The 17,282-nt window shown below is 35.7% G+C and overlaps 1 protein-coding gene across 1 annotated transcript in view; it reads left to right on the top strand.

Moving 5' to 3' along the window:
- magi1b (membrane associated guanylate kinase, WW and PDZ domain containing 1b) overlaps positions 1-17,282 on the top strand; it is a 253,867-nt gene that overhangs the window by 182,423 nt on the left and 54,162 nt on the right. Inside the window, 3 exon segments of the mRNA XM_030134044.1 lie at positions 10,531-10,756; positions 14,488-14,570; positions 15,306-15,341. Coding sequence (XP_029989904.1) covers positions 10,531-10,756; positions 14,488-14,570; positions 15,306-15,341 — 345 coding nt within the window.

Below are 17,282 nucleotides of genomic sequence, written 5' to 3'. Positions count from 1 at the left end.
TGTAATATTAAAACCTAAAATCTTAGAGATCTAGTCTTAAAATAGTTGAAGTACGCACCTGCCAAAACTACACATAACTTATTTTTTTATTCCATATGTCACCCCCCAACAATCGCAACAATAACTGTTGATCAGTACAATTAATATCAAACTGGGTTGTCAGTAGTTGGTAACACAGAACATCACAGTTGTAAGTATTTGTTGATGGATTAACAAATATTCAACCACAGATGAATATACAAATACTTCATAGGATACTAAAAAAAACTTCAGTTATAGCCCAAGACACAGTTTGACACAGTATAAAAGCACAACACACTATTGTTGTACACTGCAAAAATCCAAATCTTACCAAGTGTATTTCTCTCATTTCAAGTCAAAATATCTCATCACACTTAAAATAAGACATAATCACCTAAAAAGTAACTTTTCAGTGAGATATAACAACTTATTTTTAGACAATAGATCTTGAAAATCTTATTTCAAGAAATTTTACCAAGATAATGTTCACTTGTTCCATTGGGAGATTTTTTTTGCTTGAATTAAGCAAAAAAATCTTATATTAAGCAAAAACTAATCTGCAAATTGAACAAGGGAAAATTATCGTGGTAAGATTTCTTGAAATGAGATTTTAACATCTATTGTCTAAAAATAAGTTGTAAGTTATAAGTGTGATGAGATATTTTGACTAGAAATGAGAAAAATACTCTTGGTAAGACTTAGATTTTTGCAGTGTATCGAGAATGAATGAATCAAAAAATGATGGAGTGCGACACACTAAACCTTTCATAGATACAGTAGTTAGTTTTCCATGCTTTGAACGTCAACAAGACGTTAAAACAAAATTAAATCTTCTCTTTACAAACATTTAATGAGGAGGAGAGGTTGTAACACTTTAGATGTGAAACAGAAATGGGAAAAAGAACTCGGAATTGCTGTCTCAGAGGAGGAATGGGTCAATGTCTGGAGAACTCAACAATCAACCACTTCTTCAAGAATATGGAGGGAACTGTGATGGTTGGAAAACAACAAAGACTTCGTGGAGAATGGATTTGCTTCAATCAGGCAATCCGTTTATTTGTGCACAAATGAGAAAACTGACAAACGAAGCTTCGCCCTCTCTCAAGAGTCAGTTCTACCTAATACAGAAAATCAGTCTAACTTATAGAGGCTGTGCTAAGCTTACATGGGATTGGTTAATATAAAATATGACGTATGATACTGTTGAAAGTAAAAGAAAGAATGTCAGATGGACACAGGACAGAATGTAAGACCTTGGAGTCATTCTGGGAAGTTTGGAAAGTAACTCTTTGTTGAATTCCAGAACTGAGAGAGCTCATGCTCTGCTATGGGCTAAAAGGTCAAACTGTACGTTGTGCTATGTTTAGAGATCAAGTAGCTTACAATATGCAGAATTGAGAAGCTGACTGAGAGAAACATTCATGTTTTGAAGGACACAGGTGTCTTGCAAACTAACAGTTGTGAGAAGCCAAGAAAAGAAAACTAATGGTCAGCATTAAGCATTAAAATCAGTATTAACAGAACATTGCTGGAAAAATATAATTACATTTTTCATAACTCCTAAAATTACAGCTTCATATGTGTCCAGAGTTCAACCTTGTTGGAGAGAATGTGGAGATGTCAATGTAAATCCTGTTCAGATTCAAATTCAGATTCAGAAAACTTTATTTATCCCATACGGGCAATTCATTTGCAGCTTACCACAGACATCAGCCAATATCCAAAGCGCAATGTGACAAACATAAATCAGTGTACAAATACAAGATCAGTGGAAGCAGCCACGAATAAATACATTAAATAATCAACAATAAACAATCAATAAATACCAATGCAGGCTAAAAGACTAAAAGACCCTGTTGGTTCTGCTAATATAAAAAAAAAATCTCATAAAATGACTAAAATGACTGCTGTCATGTACATGTCTTTTGGTTATGTCCTAAACTTGCATCATTTTGGGATAATGTATATTCAACAGTTGTCAAGATATTGGGTTATGCAATGTATTTTGGATATATTACTGGTAATAATGTAATCAAAAATGATGGTTTAAAATACTATTAGCAGCCTGTAAAAAGGCTATTACCAAAAAAAAAAGGTGCAGATTAGAACCACCTACAACTAACGACTGGCTACAAATTGTGAATGATGTATAAATCCACTATAATAACAAAATATAGAACATTATAGAAGTACGCACAAAATAAGATATTATTGTAGTTAATTAGTTACCATGATAAGAAGATATTATCATATTTATCGATCATTGTATTTGGAGTAAATATTTAAAGTGCATGTAAATATTAGTTTATATTAAAAACGGTTGATTATGTAAATCTGATTGTGTGAGGTGACTAAAAAAGTGTATATGAATGGTTTGTATGGATGTTTTGTGTTATTGTAAAAAATATACAGAGGAAAATGTGTGTTAAAGCAAAGGAAGCAGATCTAGTTTGATTATTAGTTTGTAAAAAGGGGGTGGGAGTCAATAAGTTATACTTCTTCTCACTCCTTTTCGAGCGCAGAGAAATTGTATTTATTTACTTTTTTGACCATGTTGTATGATTCTTTGTTATCTGATGATTCTATGTGCTCAAAATAAACTAGTACTTCTTCTACTACAAATGGAATATTTGAGATGGACATTCTGACTCATAGATTGAGGACTCAAGAAGAGCAGTATCATGATAAATGGGAGAAATGGAAAATTTTCATTTCAGTGCCACATTATTAAAATCAATTGTTAATCACAAAGGTTTTTTATGGTCAGTGTATCCCAAATGCCCCTTATGGTTGTACTGTACAAAATTCAAACAATAAAAATAAAGTAACAAAAAAACAACAACAGTAAAGTCAGTGCAAAAACTAAGGTACCAATCGCCTTCCACAGTCCCTGTCTTATCTGTTTGGTCAAGTGGAAAGTAAAACACATGCAGACATAAACAGTGGTCTTTTTACCAGTGAATTTAGGCACATTTTTCATGTATGTAGATACAAAGTACCCATTTGGAAGAGATCCAAAAGGTGAAAGTACGCTCCGAACTGAATTGAATTAAGCATATTTGCACAGAGAGCACCCAAAATGCACCACATTTGGCTTTAACCCTTTCATGCATGAATTATGAGAACCTTAATCACGATTTTTTTCCTGAGTGTTTTTTTTTTAATAATTTTATTTTTATCAGGGAGGTCATACAAAGTCCAGCATTTTACAAGATCTCTGTGGTACACACTAGAAAAAAAAAACAAAAAAAAAACACAAGACATGTTTCAACAGCGATGATCTTTCAACCCCTGCTCTCCCTTACATTTTCCACCGTATTTTAAACAGGTTTATATACTACTGAACAGTTGAACAATGGCTGTCATTTCCACTCATCCATCCTTAAAGATCCACACACAATACAATCCACATGATATTTCACTAAGTTATAGCAAATCTGGTCTCCTGGGTCTAATGTATCTAATCCATTTAGCCCACAGTCTCAAAAACTTTTCCATTTGCATTTTTAATGAGAATGTTAGTCTTTCCATAAAATAAATATCATATATAATTTTATACCAATCATACAGTGTTGGAGCATCTGGTTTTAACCATTTCCTGGTCAGGGCCCTCTTCCCTCCAACCAGTAATATTGTCATTAGGTATTTGTCTTCTTCAGTTTTAGCATTCATTCCCACCCCCAAGTACATTGTCAAAAATTCAAATGATACATTGGTATGAAAAACAGTTTCTAAACTCTTATGAATTTCTCGCCAAAAAATGATTATTTTGGGGCAGCTCCAGAATACATGCTTAAACAAGAAGGAGCTGGCCCGTCTACAGTTTGTCCAGAACTCTGCTGCCAGGCTTCTGACCCGCACAAACAGTAGAACCCACATCACTCCCATCCTTAAATCTCTCCACTGGCTCCCTGTTCTATATTGTCTTCATTTCAAAATTCTTGTGCTAACTTTCCGGGCCCTACATGGCCAGGCCCCTGCATACATTGCTTCTCTGATCCAGCCCTACAGCTCGACTCGTAGCTTGAGGTCTTCAGGACAGCACCTGCTGATGGTTCCACGGACCTGTTTTAGCACACACGGTGACAGGTCTTTTAAAGCTGTGGCACCACGTCTATGGAATGACCTGCCTCTACACCTACGGTCCATGGACTCTGTAGAGAGCTTTAAGAAACACCTCAAAACCCTCCTGTTCAAAAAGGCTTTTTAGTCTCCCACCTGACCCAGGACCACCACAGACTGATTACACTCTATGTATTCATCATAACGTACTCCATGTGTCATCCCCCCCCCCCAGTCTCTCTATATCTCTATCGCTCTCTCTTTTCTCCTCCTTTACTCTCTCTCTCTCTCTTTAACCCCAACTGGTCAAGGCAGACAGCCATCCTTCAGGAGTCTGGGTCTGCTCGAGGTTTCTGCCCGTTAAAGGGAAGTTTTTCCTCGCCACTGTCACCAATCACAAGTGTTTGCTCCTGAAGGATTCTGTTGGGTCTCTGTAAACTTAATTTGATTCTGATTTGAATTGATAAAGCACTTTGTGACTCTGTCTGTGAAAAGTGCTCTATAAATAAAATTTACTTACTTACTTACATGGTGATGATTGGCTATAGTTGAACCACATGACCTCCAACAATTCGCCCCCACACCTTGATGTTTTTTTTGAACAGGGGTAATAAAAAATCTCATTATACTTTTCCACCCAAATTCCCTCCAGCTGTGTGAATATGTTGTTTTCCATTGTATTGTACAGGTATTCTCCCAGTCTTCATCAGATACCACCATTCCTCCTTCTCTTTCCCATTTATTTTTAATATGTAGGGTGTTTGAATTTTGGGAGTCTTGGAAATTTTTATATAATCTAGATATCAACCCACGTCCACTTCCTGATTTATAAGCTGTCACAAAGGTCTTCAGTATCCCACTGTCTTGTTTTCCCGATCCCTCAGCCATAATCGCATTAACTCGATGCCGTACCTGTAAATATCCTGAGTGTTTTTATCCCTCTTTAGGCATAAAAATAATAATTCTATTGATTTTTGTTAGCCTATTTTTATGGAGTTACAAAAATGTCCACTCAGCTGGACACCATGCATTTAGTTTTGGAACCAAAGAAACATGTATTTATTGATATACTGTGTGAAAACTATGAAATAAAAGCATTTTTAATGCTCCTAATCTGATGTTTTCTCACATTTTAACATACCTGCATGGACATAATATGCAAAAAAAAAAAAAAAAAAACCCTGTTAATTACAGTCTAATAACAATTAGCTTTTTTTTTTACTCTCAAACATCTTACTGCAGATCAGGTTTATGTAGAACAGCAAAGTTACAGTAATGGTATGAATTGCAGTGTATGGGATGATGCGTAAGCGTCCACTGTGTTGGCTGATAAGGAACTAAAACAACAAAATCCATGAATATACAAGAGAACACTTTTGAACAGCTGTCCACTGTAGTGACCAGTGTGCATGAAAGGGTTAATAATGGTAGTGTGTACAGGATAGATACCCAGATTCATCCACATTCTCCCAGTCTTAATCAGCCCCTGTAATGTGACTCCTTTTTTACTCCTATTTCCTTATATGAACTGTTTGCCTGTCACCTTGATCCACAAGGTTTTTTTTATCTGGTGTGGACACCTGATGTAAGAACTGAAGTGATTTTGGTTATTATCAAGAAAACTATGGAAAATGGCTAGATATCAGATGTGAAATTAAAGTACTATGAGTTATTTTTATTCAGCCCCTGTAATGTGACTCCTTTTTTACTCCTATTTCCTTATATGAACTGTTTGTCTGTCACCTTGATCCACAAGCTTTTTTTATCTGGTGTGGACACCTTTAAAACAAACAGACCTACAGTTACTTGCAGTCGCCTGAGAATATTTACTTAGGAGCATAACGCTACAATGCGATCTTACTTGATGCAGCACGGTCTCGCAGGGGTGGAAAAGCTGAATTTGGGTGACTCTGGATGAAGTGGGAGGGGGGAGAGAAGTGAAGACATGGTAGCAGAAAATTAAAGAGAAAGTAGGAGTGGCTTGGAAGGAGTAAAAGGGGACTGCAAGTTTGAAAAGGACTGAGCAGAAAGAGGAGCGAGGGAGGAATGTGTTTGGGTAAGGAGGATAAGCTCCGAAAATGAAGAAGTAGGAGAAAGGGCACAAAGAAAGTGAGAGCGAAAAAGAGGCAGAGAGCACTTGGGTGTGATGAGGGGCTGCAGAATACAAGAGCTTCTTTGATTGGTGAGTAAGTGGTCTCTGGGTTTGACTACATCTGCCTGTATCTATGCATCTGAAAATGTAAAATAGTGCCACCTGGCTGCGAACTGGAGACGACTGAGGAAGGTATATTTGATATGATTAAGGTTGTCTGTATTGTTTGGTGTGATATTTCAGTTTGACACCTGAAAGACACTTTAGTTGATAAATTAAAATTATTCAGAGCCTGATTCTGTGGCTGTAGTAGTGATTTTTCATGTAATTTGTATCACCAACTGCGCTCGTGTTCGGATGTATTTTATTTTGTGTTAGTAGGTCAGTAGGCAGTGATGTAAAAAGAGGTTGACTCAGCCCTAAAGCTGTTCCTGCCATGTGTTTTTTTAGAAGGTGGGACCAAAAGTTGTTTATTTGCCGTCCAAGGTGCCAGTCAAGTGTGAGAGTGAAAATGAGATAACAGGAAGTTAGGTGATAGCACTTCAGAGGCCAAGGTTCTAGGTGTGAACTGCCCACTCAGCAGACTTCACTGAAGCAAATGTTTTTAGCTGCGACAAGTAGTTGAGGATGTTGGTAAATACGCTCGCTCTGAACTAGTGTAAATCGAATGTTTGAGTAAGGAGCTGGTGGAGTACCGCTTTGGAATATCAAAGGGCTTCTATCAGCAATGTGAGGTTGTCATGGAAATACTGGGGCAAGTTCTATGACCTGTTTATGAACATAGACTGTATAAAGTTTTTTTGATAGGGTTAATGCAAGTTATATAGTATAACTTCAACCTGTTACAAACAAGCTGTAGTAACTGATGCTTCACATGAAGAGATTAGAGCTATTCCTAGTCTCCATCTCCTTTTAGTAGAGGAAAGAAAGAAAGAAAGAAAGACAGAAAGAAAGAAAGAAAGAAAGAAAGAAAGAAAGAACATTTAAGGTTGCATAAAATGACATGCTACAATCACAAATGTAAAAAAAAATATATATAATTAATCTTTTTTTTTAGATTAGTGACAAAATAATGTTAAATTCCAATGAAGCCATGCTTAAGCAGAGGGTTAAATGCTTTCTTTCAGAATTTTCCATTGGTTTAGCTCATTTGATTAATGAGTAATTTAAAAAAAAACATGTTTTATGAGAAAAATGAAATTCCCTACATAACCAGCACCATCTGATATTAAAATGCTTAAAAAAGCAATTCACACCAATTTTTCAGACAAAATGATTTTTATAATGATAAAAGGGTGTGTAAAAGGTCATAAAACTATACTGAAAATAGAAATATATGATTGAGATTTCAAATTATAGCAATGATAAGTTATGTTATTATTCATTCTTAGAGAACTTTCCGAGGGACTGAATTTAGGTCATGTAAAAAGTTCCGTAATTTTCTTGAAAATCCGTTTTTGGCAAAAAATTTTAATGGATTTAGAAACTTAAGATGATTGAACTACAAAAAGTTTGAAATCATTATCTCAATTCTAATTTTCTGATTCAAAGTCAACAGGCGCGTGACTTGACACATATACAGTCGCAGAAAAAATGATTAGACCATCGAAAGTCATCAAAAACAATGGTTATGCAATCAAGTACTAACTCCTGTGTGTATCCTGTGACTAAAACAGACAGAAAAGAAAACATGGAATGCCTAAAAGCACTGTTTTTGTCAGTACAATGCCATAGCTATTGATGTAAGAACTGAAGTGATTTTGGTTATTATCAAGAAAACTATGGAAAATGGCTAGATATCAGATGTGAAATTAAAGTACTATGAGTTATTTTTATTGTTATCATTATATTTATCCAAACAAATGTACCGTTAGTTGTACCAGGTATTAAAATGAACAAGAAATTGAAGAAAACAAGGGTGGTCTAATAATTTTTTCCATTTCCAGTATATGGTAAATATAGATAGATAGATAGATAGATAGATAGATAGATAGATAGATAGATAGATAGATAGATAGATAGATAGATAGATAGATAGATAGATAGATAGATAGATACTTTATTCATCCATAGGGAAATTTACAGGTTCCAACAGTATCCACAAACTTCAAAACAAATTACATCAAGGTTACATAGAATTATAGTAAAATCAGAATTGTTAAAAATGCTCCCATCTCTGATTTTGCTTTAGCCAGCCTTTGATGCTTCTGTTAAAAGTTTTTATGTCTTGTGTTAAGTTGACTGCCCCATGGAGGTCTTTGGACGTGCGATTTTACAGTTAGGCTACTACCGGCTGCACCTATTTTGTCTCATGGAAAATTTGCATAAAATCTCTGGTGCTAAGTTTTGTAAACATTTAAAACCCAGTTTCAGGTTTGAGAATTTTATTATATGACAACATTAAAACATTTATCGTTTGCGATCATATTCCATCATATACATCATGGTGTAAATCTTGATGACATATGTGTAGTGATTTGGAGGATGCGTTGCTTTTTTCCACATGGGTGCTGATGGTTAATTAGAAAAAAAATAAAAACAGAAGAAAGTGAACAAAGTCATTCTTTTGTGCATTGGAGCTACAAAGTACAGTAGACAATGATTATTTTAAACCATTTGTTCACAGGTTTTACTGAACAGTTTCTACATTGTGATATACATATCGATGGCCAGAATACAAAACCTCCTAACTGAAAAAATCACTTTTTTCAGGAAACAAAAAAAACTTGTAGTTTTATTATAGTATGGTCTTTGTTAAATATATCCAAGCATATTCTACTGTTCTCAGACTCTCTTTCTATATTATGTGTTAACAATACATACTAGGTATACTAGGTTTAATGTGAAAACTCAAAATCTAAAAATTTGCAGATAGGAGGTTTTGTTTTTTGGCCATTGATGTATTGTTACTGCAGGGTTCCCGCAGGGTTTTAATAAGTCTTGAATTTACAAATCTGCATTTAATACCTTAAAAAAGGTCTTTAAAAGGTATTAAATTTGATGCGGTAGGTCTTAAGTTACGTTGCCATAAACTTGCTTGTTGTATTGTGTTTAAATGTGTCTGTTAAATGTCCAAACTGCAAAGAAAGTAACGTTAATCGACTTAGTTCCACCCATTCCAACGTGATAATTTATACTGACAATAGGAACAAATTATCATTAACTTTGCAGCCCCCGGTGACAAATAATAACAGAACATTCAGCCAAACACACATGCAGCCGTTAGTCATGCGTGTCACCCCAGATTCTGTTCTAAGTAGTCTTAAACAGTCTTAAATTTCACTCATAGAAACCTGTAGGAACCCTGTACTGTGATGTAAAATGACCTCAGATAGAACATTGTACCCACATTACCCCTGACCTTTTTAACAGTACCTGTGAGACATTCAATGACTTATTTCTAAAGCACAGTTGGCCAAAGTTCTGCGCACAGACATAAAAACAAATAAAACACTAGAAAAGCACTCGGAGAGCGCAGACCTCTGCCAAGGCAGATTGCCCCCCCCCACCCCCACCCCGATCACCACCAAAATTTAATCATTTGTTCCTTGTGCCAGTATCAACATTTCCTGAAATTTTCATCCAAATCCGTCCATAACTTTTTGAGTTATCTTGGACACGGACAGACAGACAGACAGACAAACCAACGCTGGCAAAAACATAACCTCCTTGGCGGAGGTAATAAAAGAATTAATAAAAAACAATAACAGTAATTACAAAAAACAGGATTCTGTTGGGTTTCTGTGAATTGGCTTAGAGTCTGTTTTTGACCAACTCTATATATAAAGTGTCATGAGATAACTTTTTGTTGTGATCTGGTGCTATATAAATAAAATTTGATTGATTGATTTGATTGGTTTTCCCCTGTAAGTCGCTTTGGAAAAAAGCGTCTGCCACATGCATAAATGTAAATGTAAATTACACATTAAAACAATAAAAGCCAACGTCTCACTCTGAGTTAAAAGCCAAATATGTTTGAAGACAGGTTTTAAAAATGGAGTCTGCTTGCCTGTTGTGCAAAGGTAGTTCATTCCACTGGACTCATTTACAAATGGACTCTTTACCTCATTATATTTTCATCCCTTTATCATAAGTATTTTTTTCTATTTTGTTACAAATCCAGGAAAACTTGTACAGTATCTAGTCCTGTTTTGTTCCTTGTCACTGAAAATAAACACAAAAAAAACTAAGGACCAATGTAGTCACCAAAAGGATCAGCAGTTGTTCCCGGAGAATAACAAACGTTAGGTCACTCATATTCCTTCTCAGCTGAACATTGTGTCTGCAGGTGTTCTCCTCCTTCCTCTGCAGTTCCATTAACACCACTCTGTGTTTGTCTGTCTTCCATCATCAAGGAGACTCAAGTGAATTAGACGAGATTCATCACTCGGTGCGACCCTTTGCCCCCCGCCAGAGTGACCCGTCCTACGCTGGGACGACCCCCTCACCAACGGCCACCACGGAGAGCACACAGCAGACACACCCTCACCTGAGCCATCCTCCCCCAGAGGACCCACTGGGACCTCTGCCGGATAACTGGGAGATGGCCTACACCGAGAATGGAGAGGTCTACTTCATAGAGTGAGCATCAGAATTCACTTCAAACATCAGTTTTATGCATTCTGTTGTATTTTTTGCATAATACGCAGCAAACTTCGACCAAAACATTACCACTATATGTTTATTTTTGAAGATATTGTAGTGTCTTTTTTTTTAATCTTGCTAAAGGGTGAGGTCAAGGGCATCACAGATGGACAGCCCACCACTTTTTGATTCATAACTTTTGAATCAGACAAGTTTAAGACAAATATTGCACATAATTGGAAAGGTCTAAATGCCATCGTAAACATACTCAAAGGGCAAAATTTAGTTTCAAATATTTTTAAATGAAAAATATCAAAATTTTTGCATAATAAAATTTTTGCATAATACGCAGCAAACTATGACTAAAATGTTACCACTATATGTTTATTTTTGAAGATATTGTAGTGTCTTTTTTTTTAATCTTGCTAAAGGGTGAAGTCAAGGGCGTCACAGATGGACAGCCCACTACTTTTTGATTCATAACTTCTGAATCAGACAAGTTTAAGACAAATACTGCACATAATTGGAAAGGTCTAAATGCCATCGTAAACATACTCAAAGGGCAAAATTTAGTTTCAAATATTTTTAAATGAAAAATATCAAAAACTACTGTGTCATGGATGGATGAAAAATTAACATCTTTTTTTTTGCAAGAATTACAAAGTTCTCCAAAGTGAAGTTCCTATGATGTTTTCATCCTAAAATGTATTCAGTGTATACCTTAAGTCAGTGTTTTTCAACCTTGGGGTCAGGACCCCATGTAGGGTCACCTGAAATTTCTAGTAAAAACAAACAAAAAAAACTTTCTAATAAAAAATATATGTTGAGTTGACAGAGACAATCCCAATCCATAAAAGACATGACAAACTGAAGCTGAAACTGAAGCACTGTGGTTCTGTTTATCTGTCAAATGTTCATTGTGGTCGGTTTCAGATGCTGCAGCTCTTTCATAATTCATAGTCTGAGTTCTTGTTTGTTCAGTATTAATTGTCAGCCTTGTAAATCCAAGCTGGACTGACTGTACATATCCTGACCAAGGAAAATCAAATTCTCACTTTGTGCAGTAATCTACACCTGGCTTTTCTGCCTCCGTCCATAATAATATACATTATATAGACTAAATGTCATCTAAAATTTAATGTTCATTTGCAACATAGTATAGCAAACTATTACATGATCAAAAACAAATTAATTTTAGCAAAAAAAAAAAGTCTCAGTTTTGAATGTCTGGGGTCACCAGAAATTTGTGATGTTAAAATGGGGTCACGAGCCAAAAAAGGTTGGGAACCACTGAATTAAGCCCACTATTTTACAACCTAATAATTGGTTTAGAGGAAAAAAAATATTTTATCATACCTAAATAGCAAGAGTTGTGACAAATGGCAGCGTCATGGATGGATAAAGCCAAAAACGTCACAGATGGGCAACAAAAGTAAAAATCAAATTAAACCATTTTTATTTCAATTATCAATATCATACTTTTTTTTTTCTACAATATTTACAACATACAAATAATCTTAACATTATATTCAAATTAATTTTGCAGAGATATATGCATGTATTAATTTTAAACACTATGTTTAGAATATGACATAAATAATATAGTAGTCAAATATCAATGTATTTGGAATAAATGTAGTTTATTTATGAGAGTTTATAAAATGAACCCAGAATGACGGCAGAAACTTTGTCACTTTCCAAACATTCACACTCATAAAACTCCTCAAAAATTTTTTTCACAATTTTTTTCTCATTTCAAAATACATTTTCCTGAAAATATAAGTAATTACCTACCCAAAAATATAAGATTGGTATAGATTATTGTAATTAAATTTTTTTGACCAGATGTCACACATTGTTTTTGATGGTTGAGACTTAATTTCACTTGATATTTCCCGTACTATTTTACGCCAAATTTGACATTAGTCCACATCCTGTTTATGGGATTAGACATTATCGTGGTATCATTATGCAACATTTGCTGTCATGTGTTGTATAGAGCAAAAAAAAAAAGGATTATTTTGACAGATATTGTGATAGGGAAGCAACCCATGACTTAAAATAGAATGGTATATTTGTTTTAATAGATCCTGCTTTACATTTGATTGAACCAGGACATTATAAATGATGTTATGAGGCATAATGTAGAAAGTGCATTGGGTTATGGTACACATTTTCATACAGTATCATATGTTCAGTTATTTGCCATCAATTCTGTCTCATATGCTTGAGGAAAAAAAACATGGGATACAAAACAAATGAAGACAATTTTGATAGATTTTTATTTTTTTAGGTAATACCCATTTGAGTATGAGTGTAATAGCTTCTATAACCTTGAAGAATTCTCTTATCGAAGCCTAGACAAAGTTCAGAGTTTTTATATGAGAACTTCTATCTAAAAGCACCAGTTTTCTAAAGGTTCATAGTAGAAAAGCTCTTCACTAACATTATTTTGGAGTGGTTCTTTGTAGTAGGTTTTTCTTTTTAATACTGATGCTAAATCACTTTCAATAAACTCAGGTTATAGCCATGACAATCTCTCAGTCCCCTGCATCTGCTCACAATGTTTTAAATTTTTTTTTTCTTTTTTGGTTGAAATAAATGTAAATTATAGAAATAAATACTCTGTCATACAACTTTAACCCATAAAGACCCAAACAGTCACTGTCAACACAAATCATCTACAGATATAAACCTATTGATCCACTAATCCTATCAATACATGTAAATAATTAGCGTAAAATACAGTTTATCATCTTTTCATGGTCATCAGATATGACCCATTTGGATGTTCAGAGGCTCCGTAGTTACCATGGAAACACCGTCATCTTCTACAACATTGATTCACCAGCAAAACCCATAGAGTTTGATCTGTGACAGTGGATGGACACACTTGTTTTTACATCCAGTCGTTGATATCTTTGCTGAAAAAGTCACTTTTTCTTCGTTTTTCTCTGGTTTGATATAATTAACTTTGAATGTACTCAGAGTTTTCATAAACATCTACATGATATGGGAATTACATATAGGAAAATACATGATTTACACCACAAAATGCAAAATACAATGGATAATGTTATAAAAAAAATTGGTGATAAATCAGTTAAAAAAGGTAGAAATAAAGAAAAAAAAATCATTCGGCAACTGCAATGAAAGTAGCACTGGGTCTTTATGGGTTAAAATCTCACCAACATATTAAAACATCTTATCTATCTATCTATCTATCTATCTATCTATCTATCTATCTATCTATCTATCTATCTATCTATCTATCTATCTATCTATCTATCTATCTATCTATCTATCTATCTATCTATCTATCTATCTATCTATCTATCTATCTATCTATCTATCTATCTATCTATCTATCTATTTATTTATTTATTTATTTGACAGGGACAGTGCAGTCAAATATAGTTGCAGCTGATGTGATGCATATAGAGTTTATAGCTAGTGCTAATTCTCAACTCCAGTCCCTGGTTGGGCTGCAGTACAATATAAATATGCATCATTTAAAACGATCACACCATACAATTCAATAATCCAGTGTTGCATTTATATGATATGAGGCATTCATTCACTCACTCACTCACTCACTCACTCACTCACTCACTCACTCACTCACTCACTCACTCACTCACTCACTCACTCTACCACACAATATACTGTATTGTTGATAAATGTAACATATTCCCAGTATTCCTTATAGGTTTGTCTGTTCTTTTTAGCCACAATACAAAGACCACGTCGTGGATAGACCCTCGGTGCCTGGATAAGCCTCAGAAACCCCTGGAGGAATGTGAAGACGACGGTACGTTTGTGTGTTTGAATGGAGACCTGTCTGATTACATACATGTTAAATTTGGATGCTGCGTCCCTCGGCCATTTCCATCAGATTGTAGCTTAAAGACTTGCTATTTTAGTACAAGAATAGCTCTTAATGGGAGAGAAGTGTTCGCACTGCTGCTCTTTAGTGCTGTTTTGTTACAAGATTAAGTTCTTTTCACCAGTAAGTTCACAACATGTGTTTTGATGGGGGAAAAAAAAAAAATCCATGCAGAGTAGTGATTCCCCCAGTAACCCATAGGTGTCAGTGTTGGGTCAGTGTTGAGCTGTTTTTGGGTGGCACTGCTGCTATGATGTTTCCTTCAGCTTTTTATCAGAACCAAAGAACTGACAACACCATTTGCATAATTTATCGTAAATATACTTCCTCTCCTGTTGTATCCTGAAGCTTCCTGCCTACTCACACATGCATTACACATCTGTACAGACCAAGAAAAAGCTATTTACTCTAACACACACAAGAAAAATTCTTCTAAACCTCATCTCCAATTTTGTCTTAAATAAATCACAGAGATTCTATCATGTTTGAAGAAAAATGCCTTGTAAATATGAGGCTGAAGCTTCGGCTTTGATTAACTCTTGCCACCCAGTGGCCACATGTAGACGTTACATGTGACTGATTTCACAGACTTGTCCTTTTCTCTCTCTTCCTCATTCAACATCAATCCCCTTGCTCTGTGCTGTCCATCCCGCTGAGTAGAAGGGGTACATACAGAGGAGCTGGACAATGATTTAGGTGAGTACTTCTGTCATCTTTTATATTGTGTCCAATATTCACAGCGCCATTCCATCACATTACTTTCTCACAATTAAAAAGTTTCAGCGCCGGAAAACTTTAAAATAGAGCCACAACTGTTTATAATGCACATACATATTCACATGCAGAGCCGACGGTAACAACACACAGCGCCTCATATAGAGTCATGTTGAGGCGATGACAGTTGGTGAGAGATGACTGTGACAATGACTGTCTAATCATGTAGAAATGCATTGTTATGCCGCACTGTTAGAGACTTGACCTTTTAGCTATCCCCCTCTCAGTATGTACCTTTGCTTATTATCAAACAGTCGCAGATTGTGGCCAGACATCTCTGATCTCTTGATCATAAGTGTCACAAATAAATTCTGCCTCATTCTCTTCCTTTCACCTACCACATGCCGCCAGCCAGACGCACACAGTCACACATCAGCAGGCCATCGTTTCATACCAAAGAGATGAGGGCTGATCTGAGGAAGATTGTTAGAATGATGATTGCCTAATGGGTGTCTGCCTGAGCCAGACAGGCAAAGGCCTTTTTTCCCAAGGTCCATCAGCACAGTAACTAGCCTATCAGACACAGCGCCGCACCCACTTGTGCCAGGATAAATGATGTCTAGAGACTGTCCCCGCACTATTATGCACTGGTAATAAATGTCATTCCATTAGACAAGACTCAGATCAGATTAATAAATATAGTGTCCCTTAATGATTAATATGATCAATATCCTTTGACATGACCTCAAACTAATGAAATATAGCATTAAATTAAAATATCACATGCATCCATGTATTATTCTTCCCATATATTTTATCTAATCCATATCTTTTAAGTTCCATAAAAAGGATTTGAAAGTTTTTAATTAGACCGAAGGTCAAACGTAATTTATATTATTAGTTCCTGTCATCAATATTTTTAATAACATAAGGTCAAAAAAGTTAATGTTGTGACTCATTCACAGATTGATACCCTTGAATGCCACTTTTTCTGTAGCTTTAGGCAACACTTTACCATGAAAAAACAGCAGGATGAAATAACAGCAGAGTTTTTGGTGTCTACTTGGCTTGAGTCTTGTTAGCAGCTTCCACAGCGAAGCATCCTAAACAGCAGCTAATTTATGATGATAAGATTAGATCAGTCCCATGTCTTTAAGACAGCCGTCCACTGGATGATATGTTCAATAACTATCGATCTGCACAATCCAATACAGGTGGGCAAAAATGCAATTAACTTCATTTCTCTGAGGAGTAGCAGACTCCAGCATTTTATGAATGTCAGCTCACAGGTGGACACACATACAGAGCAGCACATGCTTATACAAGAGAAATCAATAGAAGCATCCAGAGAATGAGATGCAAAGTTAAACATGTAATTCATCACGCCTGAGTTCCCATTGAATTCAGAAAACACGGTATATGTGGAGGAAGATCAAAGCCGGGCGTGAAGGAAAACTGAAGCTGATGAGTGACAGATGATTTTTTTTTGTCTTTGTCATTCCAATCTGCACTTCCCCACAGTGAAATGTATACCATTATACATGGTGGCTCCTCTCACACACACTCAGTCACCACACACGCAGGTGCTCCTCCAGGAGCAGAACTAGTGCAGTGTGAAATCAAGTGGGTGATTAAAATTTTGCGCGAGGCGAGGCGGGACTGCATTCCATTTAACGTTCCAGTTGAAAACATCTGAATCATAATTCACCATGCCTGCTTTGTGCCTTCACCCTGTACAACAACACTAAGTCTATAACCTTGCATTCCTCTTTTACTTCTTCTGCTTTTTGCATTAGCTTCGTTTAGCGGGTGGTAAAAATATGCAATAGTATCAACCTTGAGTATCATACGAGCATGAAATTGACGTCTCTCCATTTAAATCTGTTTCACTTACAAGCCATTGCTCCTGGTCAAAAAGCATTT

This window comes from Sphaeramia orbicularis, chromosome 5, assembly GCF_902148855.1.
Source record: "Sphaeramia orbicularis chromosome 5, fSphaOr1.1, whole genome shotgun sequence".
Classification (NCBI taxonomy): Eukaryota; Metazoa; Chordata; class Actinopteri; order Kurtiformes; family Apogonidae; genus Sphaeramia; species Sphaeramia orbicularis.
Note: the sequence above shows the minus strand (reverse complement) of the source record. Positions and strands in the feature narration are given on the sequence as shown.